Source organism: Colias eurytheme, chromosome 28 (genome assembly GCF_061535395.1).
Source record: "Colias eurytheme isolate Ceu_HAF_F1 chromosome 28, ilColEury1 Martin Lab GWU primary, whole genome shotgun sequence".
Lineage (NCBI taxonomy): Eukaryota > Metazoa > Arthropoda > Insecta > Lepidoptera > Pieridae > Colias > Colias eurytheme.
Genome location: NC_143007.1, coordinates 5,144,436 through 5,157,079, shown reverse-complemented (window position 1 = coordinate 5,157,079; position 12,644 = coordinate 5,144,436). Strand labels below are relative to the sequence as shown.

General features: G+C 34.0%; 2 protein-coding genes across 2 annotated transcripts in view; both read right to left on the bottom strand.

Annotated features, from left to right (window-relative positions):
- Window positions 1–3,253: 3,253 nt before the first annotated feature.
- Window positions 3,254–6,004, bottom strand: LOC149896640 (cytochrome P450 6B2-like). The gene is made up of 3 exons (XM_090117498.1): window positions 4,784–6,004; window positions 3,998–4,245; window positions 3,254–3,518 (listed from the first exon to the last, which is right to left on the bottom strand). The coding sequence occupies exons 1-3, from the start codon at window positions 5,896–5,898 to the stop codon at window positions 3,346–3,348; spliced, it is 1,536 nt and encodes a 511-aa protein (XP_089973624.1). The 5' UTR covers window positions 5,899–6,004; the 3' UTR covers window positions 3,254–3,345.
- A 1,078-nt stretch (window positions 6,005–7,082) lies between these two features.
- pio (zona pellucida domain-containing protein piopio) overlaps window positions 7,083–12,644 on the bottom strand; it is a 56,826-nt gene continuing 51,264 nt past the window's right edge. The window contains exons 7-10 of the mRNA XM_090117477.1: window positions 11,994–12,136; window positions 10,749–10,905; window positions 9,901–10,029; window positions 7,083–8,737 (exon numbers count right to left, since the gene is read on the bottom strand). Of these exons, the coding sequence (XP_089973603.1) occupies window positions 8,540–8,737; window positions 9,901–10,029; window positions 10,749–10,905; window positions 11,994–12,136 (627 nt within the window). The 3' untranslated portion in view covers window positions 7,083–8,539. The remainder of the gene's footprint in view (window positions 8,738–9,900; window positions 10,030–10,748; window positions 10,906–11,993; window positions 12,137–12,644) is intronic.

The window sequence follows — 12,644 nt, the reverse complement described above, 5'->3', positions numbered from 1 at the left end:
TACATTTATTTAACGGTTCGAAAACACGGTTAAAATCCGTTAAAATTCTAAATACTGAGAGTATTTTTGATCTCTTTTTAGTATATAAGTGGTGACTAAAAACTTTACAATACTTTTAACACACACAGAAAAAAAGAAAGAATCTTAAAAAGGCGACCATATCGCTTATAAGCGATCTCTGCCAGGCATCCTTATAGGATTTATATTATAAATAAGTATAAGATAGGTGGTATTTAAATTTAGTAGAAAAAAAACTAAATGTGGGTTGTTATTTGTCTCTAAAACTTATTATAAATAAGGTACTTTATATCATATATTTCGTTTAATATAAACTTGTTTTAAAAAATAATTGTATGCATGCTGTATATTTAAGTTAGTTTTTAAGATATTAGATATTCACTTATTATATATACCACAAGAGCTTCAAAATTATCGGGTATTTTCCGATAGGTTCGTTGCAAACAAATGAAGGAGTCAAGTTTTTAGTCAAGGTTAAAAAATCACGAGCTCGAAGCGCGAGTGATTTTTCCTGAAAAACTTGACGACTTTATTTGTTTGCAGGAAACCTTGAGGGAAATGCCAGATAATTTTGAAGCTCGTGTGGTATTCGGGAGATTATTTTTCCGTCCCAAATGTCGGCCAATAATTTCACAATTGAATTGAACCTGTCAGTTTGACGTCAACGACCAGAGAAATTCAAAAAATTATCAGTATAATACCATGTAGGTTGTACCACGTGACGTCGAATGGTGCAATTCTATTGGTCGATATTTGGGTCGGAAAAATAATCTTCGTAAATTTATAGTAAGAATTAAGGTTTTTTATACCATATACTTTTATACCATATATTTTTATACCATTATAGCTGTGCAACGCGGTTTTACTCGCATTTCTCCGCTCCTCTAGCCTTCCTCGATAAATGGGCTATCTAACACCGAAAGAATTTTTCAAATCGTACCAGTAGTTCCCGAGATTAGCGCGTTCAAACAAACAAACTCTTCAGCTTTATAATATTAGTATAGATTGAAATTATAATACTGCTCATAAGACCTGAATAGGTTATTAAAACTAGTATAAAATTTCTAATTAATATTCTAAAAGTATTATTTTTTTAAATATAGTCAAATTTGTGTCCATAAATAAGCTAAATAAGGTACAAATATTACTAGTAAATGTGAAAAATTCATTAAAGTGTAAAATTCCCCTATTTTATCATTTATGGGGTTAATTTTTTTTATATAAAAGTACCTACTTATAATATTTGACTATATTCTTTTTAAATTTAAAGATAAATAAACAAAAAAAAACATTATTTTTTAGTATGGAATTTCATGTAAAAATCACATTTCATATCATGATTTTAATTCTAAAAAAAATTAAAAATACTCTACGGGTATAATGTAAGAATTGCTGTGTATAAATAGATGTAGTTTGTATTAAGTGATAGGTACTTGTGTACCACTTATTATATACATAGTGTATAATACGGTTTATAAATGTTTTCTTGTGAATAAAACATGTTTTTTGTATTTTGTTGTTTTATTGTCTACTACCTTTCCACCCGCGTTTTTAAAGAAAAACCCGCACAGTTCCAGTTCCCGTGAGATTTCCTGGATAAAACCTATCCCATTTCCTTTTTCAGGTCTCAAACTATGTTCTTACCAAATATCATACAAATCGGTTAAATGGTTGAGGCGTGAAGACGAAACAATTATACAAACGTACGGATTTTCGCATCAATAATATTAGTTGGGATGAAAAATAATATATATACCCAAAAACTGCTAAACCGTTTTACATAAAAAATACGTACAATGTACATAGACTATGAAAAATAGCCTATAATGACCTATGAGATTATTCAGATTGTAACCTATCTGTGTACCAAAATTCATATAGCTATACGATCCATTCATTCTTACAAATATATCGCAATTATAATATTAGTATTATAGCAGGACATGGATCACATTATAAAACTTCAAGGAATATTATAAAAAAAATAATTGACGAAATCGGTTCAGCCGTTTTCGAGTTATGCGCTCACCATTTTTGCGATTCATTTTTATATATTTTAATAATAAATAATTCGATTACCAGGCAATCAGTTAACAATTGATATTTTTTGGAATAAATTAGATAATTTTAGAATTGCGTCACGTCCTATAACGGCAGCTGAAAATTATCATCATTTAAACAAATCACATATTTGATATTTATTATCAGATAAATTTATAAAATTGCCTAATTTTTTGTAAAAAACAGAATTATTGTTAACACCGTATAAACAATAACTAAATTTTTGAATGTAGTTTCGTTTATAAAATACATGATACCTATTAGATAGTGGTCTCGACTCTAGAAATATATGTATGTAACTAGTTGAATAAAATAAAAAAAATTGTTTATGTTGGCTGGCGGATTCATTTGCCTCTAAACCCTAATAATCTTAACTCTCTCTCATATTCTTCTCCTATTACTCAAAAACTATTACCATGCTTAATTACATCAAAATTTATTGAATAGAAAAGTCGTGATAGCATGATAGACTCTCATCACTACATAGTATACCTAAAACAAAGTCGCTTTCTCTGTCCCTATGTCCCTTTGTATGCTTAAATATTTAAAACTACGCAACGGATTTTGATGCGTTTTTATTTAATAGATAGAGTGATTCAAGAGGAAGGTTTTAATATATAATTTATTAGGTTTTAGACAAAGCGGGCGAAGCCGCGGGCGGTAAGCTTGTAATTTATAGATAATATTATTATTCGATAGTGATAAACATTACACGTCTGTCAATGATAACAATAAAATATATGTAAAAAATGACTCAAAATATGAAAATATGTGTGATTAGCTTCGATTATAAAAAATAATAATTAGGTTGAATATTGGTGATAACACAATAAAAACCGTAATAATATAAATTATTTATTTCTTACATAATCTTAATTACATAATACATTCTACATAATATTAGTATGGTTGCTTAATTATTTATACAAAATTGTTAGAAATACAATATTTCAAATTATAATAATGCTCACTGTCATTTTTTGATGGAAACTGGCATACCTACATTTCAATTTAAGACCATAGTTATTCGCAAATCAATCATATGAAATAATCACGTAGGATTTTTGGACAACATTAAAATGCAAAGCATGCAAATAAATATTTCAGATAAAACCATTCACGTTTAAGTTTTAAGGAAGGAAATTGTAAACTAATTAAGTACATATTTTTCCTTAAAATTTTATTCAATCACAGATGAGTAAATAAATATAGCCTATATGTAACACCAATGATATTTTACATTTACGTATATAGGCTTATCTAATTCTACTTTTTTCTCTTAACAAGTAGCAAAGGCAGACCACCAAGTACATTCTGTATAATAGTAGATGTAGGATCGATGTCAGGGTATCGTTTGCTGCTTTTTGAAGGCGCTACTGAAAATTCATGGAGTAATGCTGCGACTCCGGCCAGCGCTTGCATGATGCCGAGACGTTCACCTGAGGATTTAGCATTAAATGATTAGCTTTTAAATGATTTTAAACTTATTTAGTGGTTATACCAACTGTACAATATATATATGTACTTTATCTGGAAGTAAATGAAGAATTTGTTGGCAATGTAAAAATGTACGTTCTTCTATTAGAAACTAAGATAGTTACACTGTTACAATAGCTACTACCCGCGACTTCACGCACATTGTGTGCCTACATACGATACGATGAAGATTTACTTCCATAAAAAATAAAAGAAAATAAATAAAGTAACATTTATTTGCCAAAAACATGGTACAGAGAACATGGTAAAGCATTACACTATCAGTTTATTTAATTTTATCGGACTGTAACATCTGCAATTCAACAAAGAATAGGATGTACATATTGCCATATTTTTGACACCATAGGTTCTTCTAATTCAAACCAATAAATAGTCAAAAAAACAAATACGTTTGTATTTAATACAAGCTCAATATACTCACCAATACAAGCCCTAGGACCATCTCCAAACGGCAAGAACAGATCTCGCCTAAACTTATTATCAGGATGGAATCTCATAGGTTTAAAGGACTTGGGGTCTTCGAAGTATTTCTCGTCATCATACAACGCTTGCGTGGAGATGACCACACCAGTTCTGTCTTCTAGCGTGAGGTTTGTTCCAGGGAAGGTGTAGTTGCCTGCTGTCTTCCTGACTAGGAAGCCTACAGGTGGCATGACGCGCATGCTTTCTCTGTTGGAATTGTTTATAGTTGTAATATATACCAATAATTGATATTTGGATGCGAAATATAAGCTATGTAGAAACTATAGTAAGCAAGATAGTTTTTATTAGTTTGTGATAACAGCATACAATTAATTAACTTTTCCTTATATCATCGAGATTTTTTTTGCGACAAAAAACCTTTCTCCAAAAGAGAAATATACTAAAACTGTTTGACGACTGGCGTGATTGCAAACCAGTGAATGCTTTGTAAACTTGCGGAATAATAAATAAGTTATTTATACGAGTCTTAGATATTATTACGCTTATATGACTTGATGCCCATATACTATTTTGTTTCTACTAAAAGGACAGATCTCACACCATAATAAGTTTAAAATGTCTATGTAACTATAAACTGGGCTTGCAAAATGAGAAAAATATAGTTAGCCTAATCTGTCACGTTATATATCTTAAGGTAGATTTTTTATCACCGATGTTCGAATACTCCGACAAAACCTATGCTTCGCGTAAACACTCACAAACAAGAAATGAATAGGTTACTTACTTGAAAGCCATTTCCAAATACTTCATATCCTTAACAGCATCGTAGCAAAGTTTTCCATCGTACTTGGCCATAACTTCGTCAATTTCTTTCTGCACTTTCTCCTGTTCATCAGGATGGTAAGCGAGCAGATGTAGCAAGGAACTGCTTGACGAAGACGAGGTTTCGAAGCCAGCTGCAAAGAACACGAATACCTGGGCAGCTATGAGCTGATCATCTAATTCTAACTCGACAATTTTTGGTGTACCATCTGGGTTTCTTTTATCCACTGACTCCCCGACCATCTTCCCTTTTTGCCTCAGTTCCAACATCATATCGATAAAATCGTTCCTTCCAGACGGCTTGTAATCTCTCTGACTCATAATTTGCTGCACCAGCGATTGTGTTTTCCTCTCAATCTCAGGCGCAAAGATATTTAAGTGCTTGAAGAAATCTATGTTTGGAAACGTGCGTTTTAGCAGTTGTACTAAAATATCTCTTGTTGTAATCATGAAGATCCTCTTGCCGAGACTTCTAAAGTCGTTTTCTTCATCGTCCAACGTTTTAGAGTCGATACCAAAGCCGCAAGCTCCAATAAAGTCTGTCGTATAACGTGCAATTAGATTGCGGACGTCCACTTCTTCTCCCTTTTCTGCGAACGACGCTGCTATTACAGATAACTTTGCAGTACGTTCAACGATTAGAGGGAACATAGCTTTCAATTTGGCGCTTGAAAACGCTGGTGTCATTCTCTGACGGAGTAGTTTCCACGCGTCTCCATCTACCGTGAACAAGTTTCGCATTAGGGGCTCAATATCCTGCTTATGTGGGCTCAAACCACGTCTGTGAAAGTATCTGAAATCAGTCACTAAAATAGCCCTGATCAATTCAGGGTCTCTCACGAGTATGGCCGGGTTGGTCGCTTCGAAATAACCGACATATTTTTCATCAGGGTATTGGTTGTGAAGTTCATAGAACCTCTCAGACAGGCTGTGTTTCTTGATGATATGGCTGAGGTTGCTGCCGAAGAAAATGATCGGTTCATCGTATTTTACGCCTCTCTTTTTCCAATAGTCGTGATTTTTTGTACCATAGTAATAGAAGAGAAGTATAAAGAACGCTAACACTAGGAGCCACATTTTACAAATGAAATTATTTCGGTCAAAACATGCGTGTACTTATCATTTATACATGATTTAGATTATTTCTTTATCGACTAATTAAATGATATGTGACATGTAATGTGGTCATTATGCGTTATATGGAGATTAAAATAATTATTAATATTAAAAAGATATGCACTAAATTTAAAATTATTTTTAAGTGAAAGTTTTTAAGGCATATTTTCATTCAATATTTTAAGATAAATGAATTGCACAGTCTTGCATAGTGAGTGACAGAGTTTTCCAAATCATAAATTATCATTTGGAGACTTTAGACGATAAGGAATTCAATCAGTTTCAGTAGGTAGGTATTATCGGATTTATTTCAGATTATTGTGAAATTTGATAAAATGTTTTTGAACCTGTAATGTTTTTATTAAATGTATTTACTGGGCTACTTATTGCAATACAAGCTTTCCACCAGCAGCTTCGCCCGCGCAGTCAAAGAAAAACCCGCATAGTTCCCGTTCCCGTGGGATTTCCGGGATAAAACCTATCCTATTTCCCGGGGTAAAAAGTAGCCTATGTCCTTTCTCGGGTATCAAAATATCTCTATACCAAATTTCATGCAAATTGGTTCAGTAGTTTATGGCGTGATTGAGTAACAGACAGACAGACAGAGTTACTTTCGCATTTATTTAATTTAAGTATGTGACTCAATTCCATAAGTCCTTTCGAAGGCTTACGTGGGAACACGGATCCAACACATGCCCTTTCGAGATCTTTCCTGGGTTGTGGGACATACACATATGTAATATTATTATGTTGTATGTATGTAAATTATTGTTATAACATTATAATGCAAACCTGATTCTGAATAAATCTTATATGTAATGAATATGTTTGATTTAATGTTTTGAATGAATTTAAGTGATAAATACAATCAGATACCTAATATTTTCCTGTTGTAAGAATTTTAGTTAAGATAGTTTTGTTGTGTATTTAAATAACATTTAAGTAACTTGCATTTAAATGTGTGACAGTGAATATATCTTATAATATGATTTCTAGAATTTGTATCAAAATCGGTTCAGCCGTTTCAGATATTAACTAGGACAAACAATCATTTTCTAAAATACAGCAAGCATTAATTGATTTAAATATAAATTCATACAATTTAATATTAAAACATACTTAGGAAGATGAAATAAAAACCCCAATCGTTTAAAGTCAGTATATTTGTTAAAAATTCGTACATAACAGCGATATGGTTCCAGAACCCCATTGCTATTAAAAAAAATAAAATTATAATATTAGTACAACAATGGAGTAAATATGAAACACATATCAATTCGTTGTCTAAGCTAAAGCGAAAAAGCATTAAAATAGCACCTAATGGACGGAAATAATGTTGCTATTGCAAAAAAATCTTAATATTTACGTAGGTATGGCAACCGTTTAGAAATTAAAGACTTTAAAAAAGGAGCGTGTGTGCTGAGCACACGTATCAGAAGTGAAACTTCTTTGCCAAGATTCAAAGATACCAAAATCGTCGCCTTACTCCATGACGTGACGGTATTGCCATAACGCGATATTTTACTCGAACGCGCCTAAAGAAGTTTCACTTCAAAAACACGAAAGATAAATTCAAAAATAATGGTCACCGATCCTTGATAAGTGTACAAAATTTGAATTAAATCTGTCAATTTAAAGTGGGTCAAAATCTAAAGAAGTCGATTACATACAAACATACAGGTGAAACCAATATAAGCGTGTTAAAACGCAGTCTTTTCTTTATATTATTTATAATATTTGAAGACTGATTTATTACGTCTTTAATTTCTAAATGTGTATATACTTGTGTATTTTTTTAATTAAAAATACAAGAAAACACTATGGCATCCGTGTTATGTTGACAATTTGAAATGATGCTCTGAAAAGTGGAATTAAAAAAAATATACGGGCCGAATTGATAACCTCTTCCTTTTTTTTGAAGTCGAAGTAGAAATTACAAATGGTTTAAAAAATTTGATAGTAATTTTAATGTTCAAAATAAAATAAAACTATGAATTACCGTTTGTTTTAAATAAATTCCACTTTCCATAAACAATAGAGCATGATTTTCAAATGACCATAAACCATTAAAATCCCTCCACCTTGCCCGGGTCATGGCAGTTTATAAATTAAAAAAGTTACAGAAAAAAATCACTTCAAAAATCCACTCCTTGCATAGATTAAAATCACATTAACTGCATTATAAACCAATAAAATGACTATTTCTAAATCTAATTTATTACGTAATGTAAGGCAACCTTCCATTAATTATTTCTAAACTTATAAATAGAGGACGGATGATTATCACAAATATAGATATACATATATGGGTATTTTTCATGGTAGTAAGCCTAAAATAAGTATACTAAATAAATCTTAAAATATGACTGAAGTGTTGCGTACACAACTGTAGTACATATATAAATGGCCGATATAATAAGTATTTAATTAAGTAATTAATATTCGTTGTTTCACTTATACTAAAAACGTCAAAATTGGCGCCATTTTTCGAATTGACATTTGACACATGTCACTTGATTGTCACAGATTATAGAGACGAATAGATACACGATAAACGAATTAAAAATGCACGAACATTGTTATTTTAATTCACATTTTTTATTTAGCTTGTGTGTGAATAGCCGGTGTTTGTGTAGGGCCCACTGTATAGTGAGCTGCCGGTTCTCGAATAAGTTTTGGGGTTACGTCGTCTAGCTAGAATGAAGGCAATGGCGGCGATAACACATATCATAAGAATGACACCAGCCACGCATATACCGATTGCGAAGTTGCGTTGCGATATGCAGATTTCGTCTTCTTTCTGTAAATTAGAGAAATAAGTCTTTAATTATTAATATGTTATAACTTATAAGTCACCATATTAAGGAGTTTAAAATGACATTTCAGAGTATAAGAATATTCTATTTTGGGAATGGTATGTCTGAGACCTTTAGTAACTATATCACATCAAGTCATTTTTCAGTGACTTACATAAAAAAGAAAGACATCAAGACAAAAAATTTGTAAGCAACACTATGAACAGCAATTAATCGTACGCACAATCTCTCACAATATCTCATTACTGGAAATCCCACAGGGACGGGATCTATGCGAGTTTTTCTTTGAAAACGCGGGCGAAGCCGACAATCTAATTCTCCCATACAAAGTTAAAGAAGTAAATCTATCACTAAAATTACTACAAAGTTATCTCTTTGATAATGTCCACAACACACACACTCCAACTTCCAACTCACACACTCACAAATTCCCAACCCATCAACTCACAAACTCCCAACCGATCAACTCACAACCCACAAACTCCCAACCCATCAACCCACAACCGATCAACCCACAAACTCACAACCCATCAACTCACAACCCACAATCTCACAACCCTTCAACTCACAACCCACAAACTCAGAACTAACAACCCACAAACTCACAACCCATCAACTCCCAACATATCAACTAACAAACTCACAACACACCAACTCACAAACTCCCAACCCACTAACTCCCAACCGATCAACTCACAACCCACTAACTCCCAACCCATCAACTCACACACTCACAAACTTCCAACCCACTAACACCCAACCGATCAACTCACAACAAACAAACTCCCAACCCATCAACCCACAACCGATCAACTCACAACCCACAAACTCACAACCCATCAACTCACAACCCACAAACTCACAACCCTTCAACGCACAACCCACAAACGCAGAACTCACAACCCACTAACTCCCAACCCACTAACTCCCGACCGATCAACTCACAACCCACAAACTCCCAACCCACTAACTCCCGAGCGATCAACTCACAACCCATAAACTCCCAACCCATCCACTCACAACCGATCAACTCACAACCCACAAACTCACAACCCATCAACTCACAACCCACAAACTCACAACCCACAACCCATAAACTCCCAACATATCAACTCACAAATCACTACACACCAACTCACAAACTCACCTTCTCACTAACAACATCATCATTATCAGGCGAATCAGCCTCATTCACATAGAGACCGGAGAACACTTCCACAGTAGCGGGCGCACCTTCACTCGTGTCACGACGGGTTCGCTTGTGAGAACATGGCTCCTGGAAATAAATAGTTATGTTATAGTTATATGTGTATGGAATAGATTTTTAATGGCGAAGGAATTATCGATGTTGGTTGATTCTTTTTTTCGATTTTAAATAAAGCATTTGTGTTGTTTATTTTGTGTACAGTCCTTTAAATATATAACTATATTGCTCTCAAGAGTAAATGTTGAGCTTTCTATCGTTGAAGGATATTTAAATCGGTAAATAATGTTTTTTTGTTACTGAATTAAAAACAGACTACTTATAAACGGAGGGAAAAAACAAGAATAGGTACATAATTAAATAAGTGTCATTGCTTTGCATTGATAGGCTTTTAAAAATGAAATAAAGGTTTCTAAATACAGTTATTGCTGAAATATATAGTTGACATGATACTAAAATTCACGAAGCACAATATTTTGTAGCCTAAACGCAGGCGGAAAGCTAGTTTGTACTTTGTACGAAGTATGTTTAAAAAATGTAGGTATATGTATGATTAAAAAATTTGTTGTCTGTAAAGTTGGTTTACTGACGATAGTTGAACGTGACAACGTCCGCTTCTTTGTCACTCGTTCCGCGCTCTCGCTTGCACTCCAAGCCTTACATGGAACGCCTCAGAGCGAGGTAACGCCGCATGAGTCATGTTTTTTCGTGCGTGCAGCCGGCTCTATCGAATTATAAGACGTTGTCACGTCAAAACTCACACAATCACTACCATAAACAGTAAAACTCACACAATCAGTAGGATGATTCAGATCGCAGAGCTTCACTTCGCAAGTGTAGTACACACTAGCGGTGTACGGGAAGCGGTGCGCGGGGAACGCCACGCGGGCTTCTTGTGAGCCGCGGCTGTATTGGAACAGGCCCATTATCTCCGTTTCTAGGGGGCAGCTGGGGAGAGATTATTTTAGTTATTATCTTATATATAAAATTCTCGTGTCACAATGTTAGTCTGCATACTCCTCCGAAACGGGTGGACCGATTCTCATGAAATTTTCTGTGCATATCGGGTAAGTCTGAGAATCGGCCAACATCTATTTTTCATATGTACCACGGGCGAAGCCGGGGCGGGCCGCTAGTAAATAAATAAATAAATAAAATCTTTATTTAAATTCATACATTAAACACATATTATTAACATTATAATTATTAAATACATATTATTAACATCATCTTCTAAGTTCTATTACTATATTAATACTAGCTGTTTCCCGCGGTTTTACCCGCAGTGCTCCACTCCTGCTGGTCTTAGCGAGATGATATATAGCCTTTTAAAAACCGATAGGTATCAATCGGTGTTAGAGCCTAGTTATCGAGGAAGACTAACATCACCCTAAGACCAACAGGAGCGGAGCAATGCGAGTAAAACGCGGTTCATAGCTAGTATAATAATATAATTAACATTTAATTATAATTAACATAATTGGTACAGTCATAGGAGTGATGTGAAGATAAATCAATTTGAACACATATTATGTTGTATTGCGTTGCGTCTTGATGTAAGGTGTTTACGTTGTGTGGATCCGGGTTGTATCTTGATGCGTTGTATCGTGTTGTGTTGTGTCGCGTTTTCTTGTGTTACCTTACGTTGCATGTCGTTATATTATGCCACGTTGTGTTGTGTTACGTTGCGTTGTATTATGCCGCGTTGTTGTGTTATCATCCTTGTATTGTAATGTCCTGTGTTGTTTTGTATTGCAATGCATGATGTCCTGTTGTGTTTTATTGTATTGAATTATAATTACTAGCGGTCCGCCCCGGCTTCACCCGTGGTACATATTTCGCAATAAAAGGTAGCCTATGTTTTTTCTCAGGGTCTAAAGATTATTTTCCAAATTTCCTCAAAATCGGTCCAGTAGTTTATGCGTGAAAACCATACATACATACAAACCTTTCCTCTTTATAATATTAGTATAAATGATATATTGTGTTTTGCATTGTAATTGAACCGTGTTGTATTTTGTTGTAATATAACTCACCCATCATTCGCTATCAGACTCTGTTCAGCCCAGCCAAGCCCGTCTCGCACAGAACACTCGGACACCAATAGACCATATTTGCGCTGTTTTTCCAAAGACACAACTAGAGTTAGCGTGTCACCTATACGCACGTTTGATGCCACCTGGAAAGTGTTTAAATTTATGGTTATTTATGAGAATTCTAAAAAAATAAAGTACATATATGTAGAGAGAAAAATCTGAAAAAATATAGTCTATGCAGCGTTCAACAATTTAGTAACAACGAATTTAGATTGATTCACTTTTTTAAAGTAGGTAATAAAATTGTAACTTTTATGGTACCGAAGCTCAAAAAAAAATAAAATTCAACGTCCTATATCATACATAAAGGAAAAAATACCATAAGCATAAATTTAAAGTTCTCAAATAATAAAAAATATGTTTGTTCAGAGCCCTCGGTGTGGGCGTCTGACTCGCACTTGGCCGGTTTTATTTTCATAAATGACTTAAAAATAGAAAAAAAAGACGTGTGTCACTCGGGGACTGCCGCGGTAAAGCTATTGCATGCTATGCCTTCAAGCCACACCTCCGTGCCCGTCGGAGTGGGGAGCGTGAGGTTTTTTCGTTACGGAATTTCTGGATTCGGTCCCCGCGCTCAAGGCCCGCGATAGA

Coding starts and splice junctions, on each gene's coding strand:
- LOC149896640 (XM_090117498.1), bottom strand. CDS start 5,898: ATGTGGCTCCTAGTGTTAGCGTTCTTTATACTTCTCTTCTATTACTAT. Junction 4,246..4,783: donor TATTTGGAAATGGCTTTCAA/GTAAGTAACCTA, acceptor CAATTCCAACAG/AGAAAGCATGCGCGTCATGC. Junction 3,519..3,997: donor TGGTCCTAGGGCTTGTATTG/GTGAGTATATTG, acceptor CTAAATCCTCAG/GTGAACGTCTCGGCATCATG.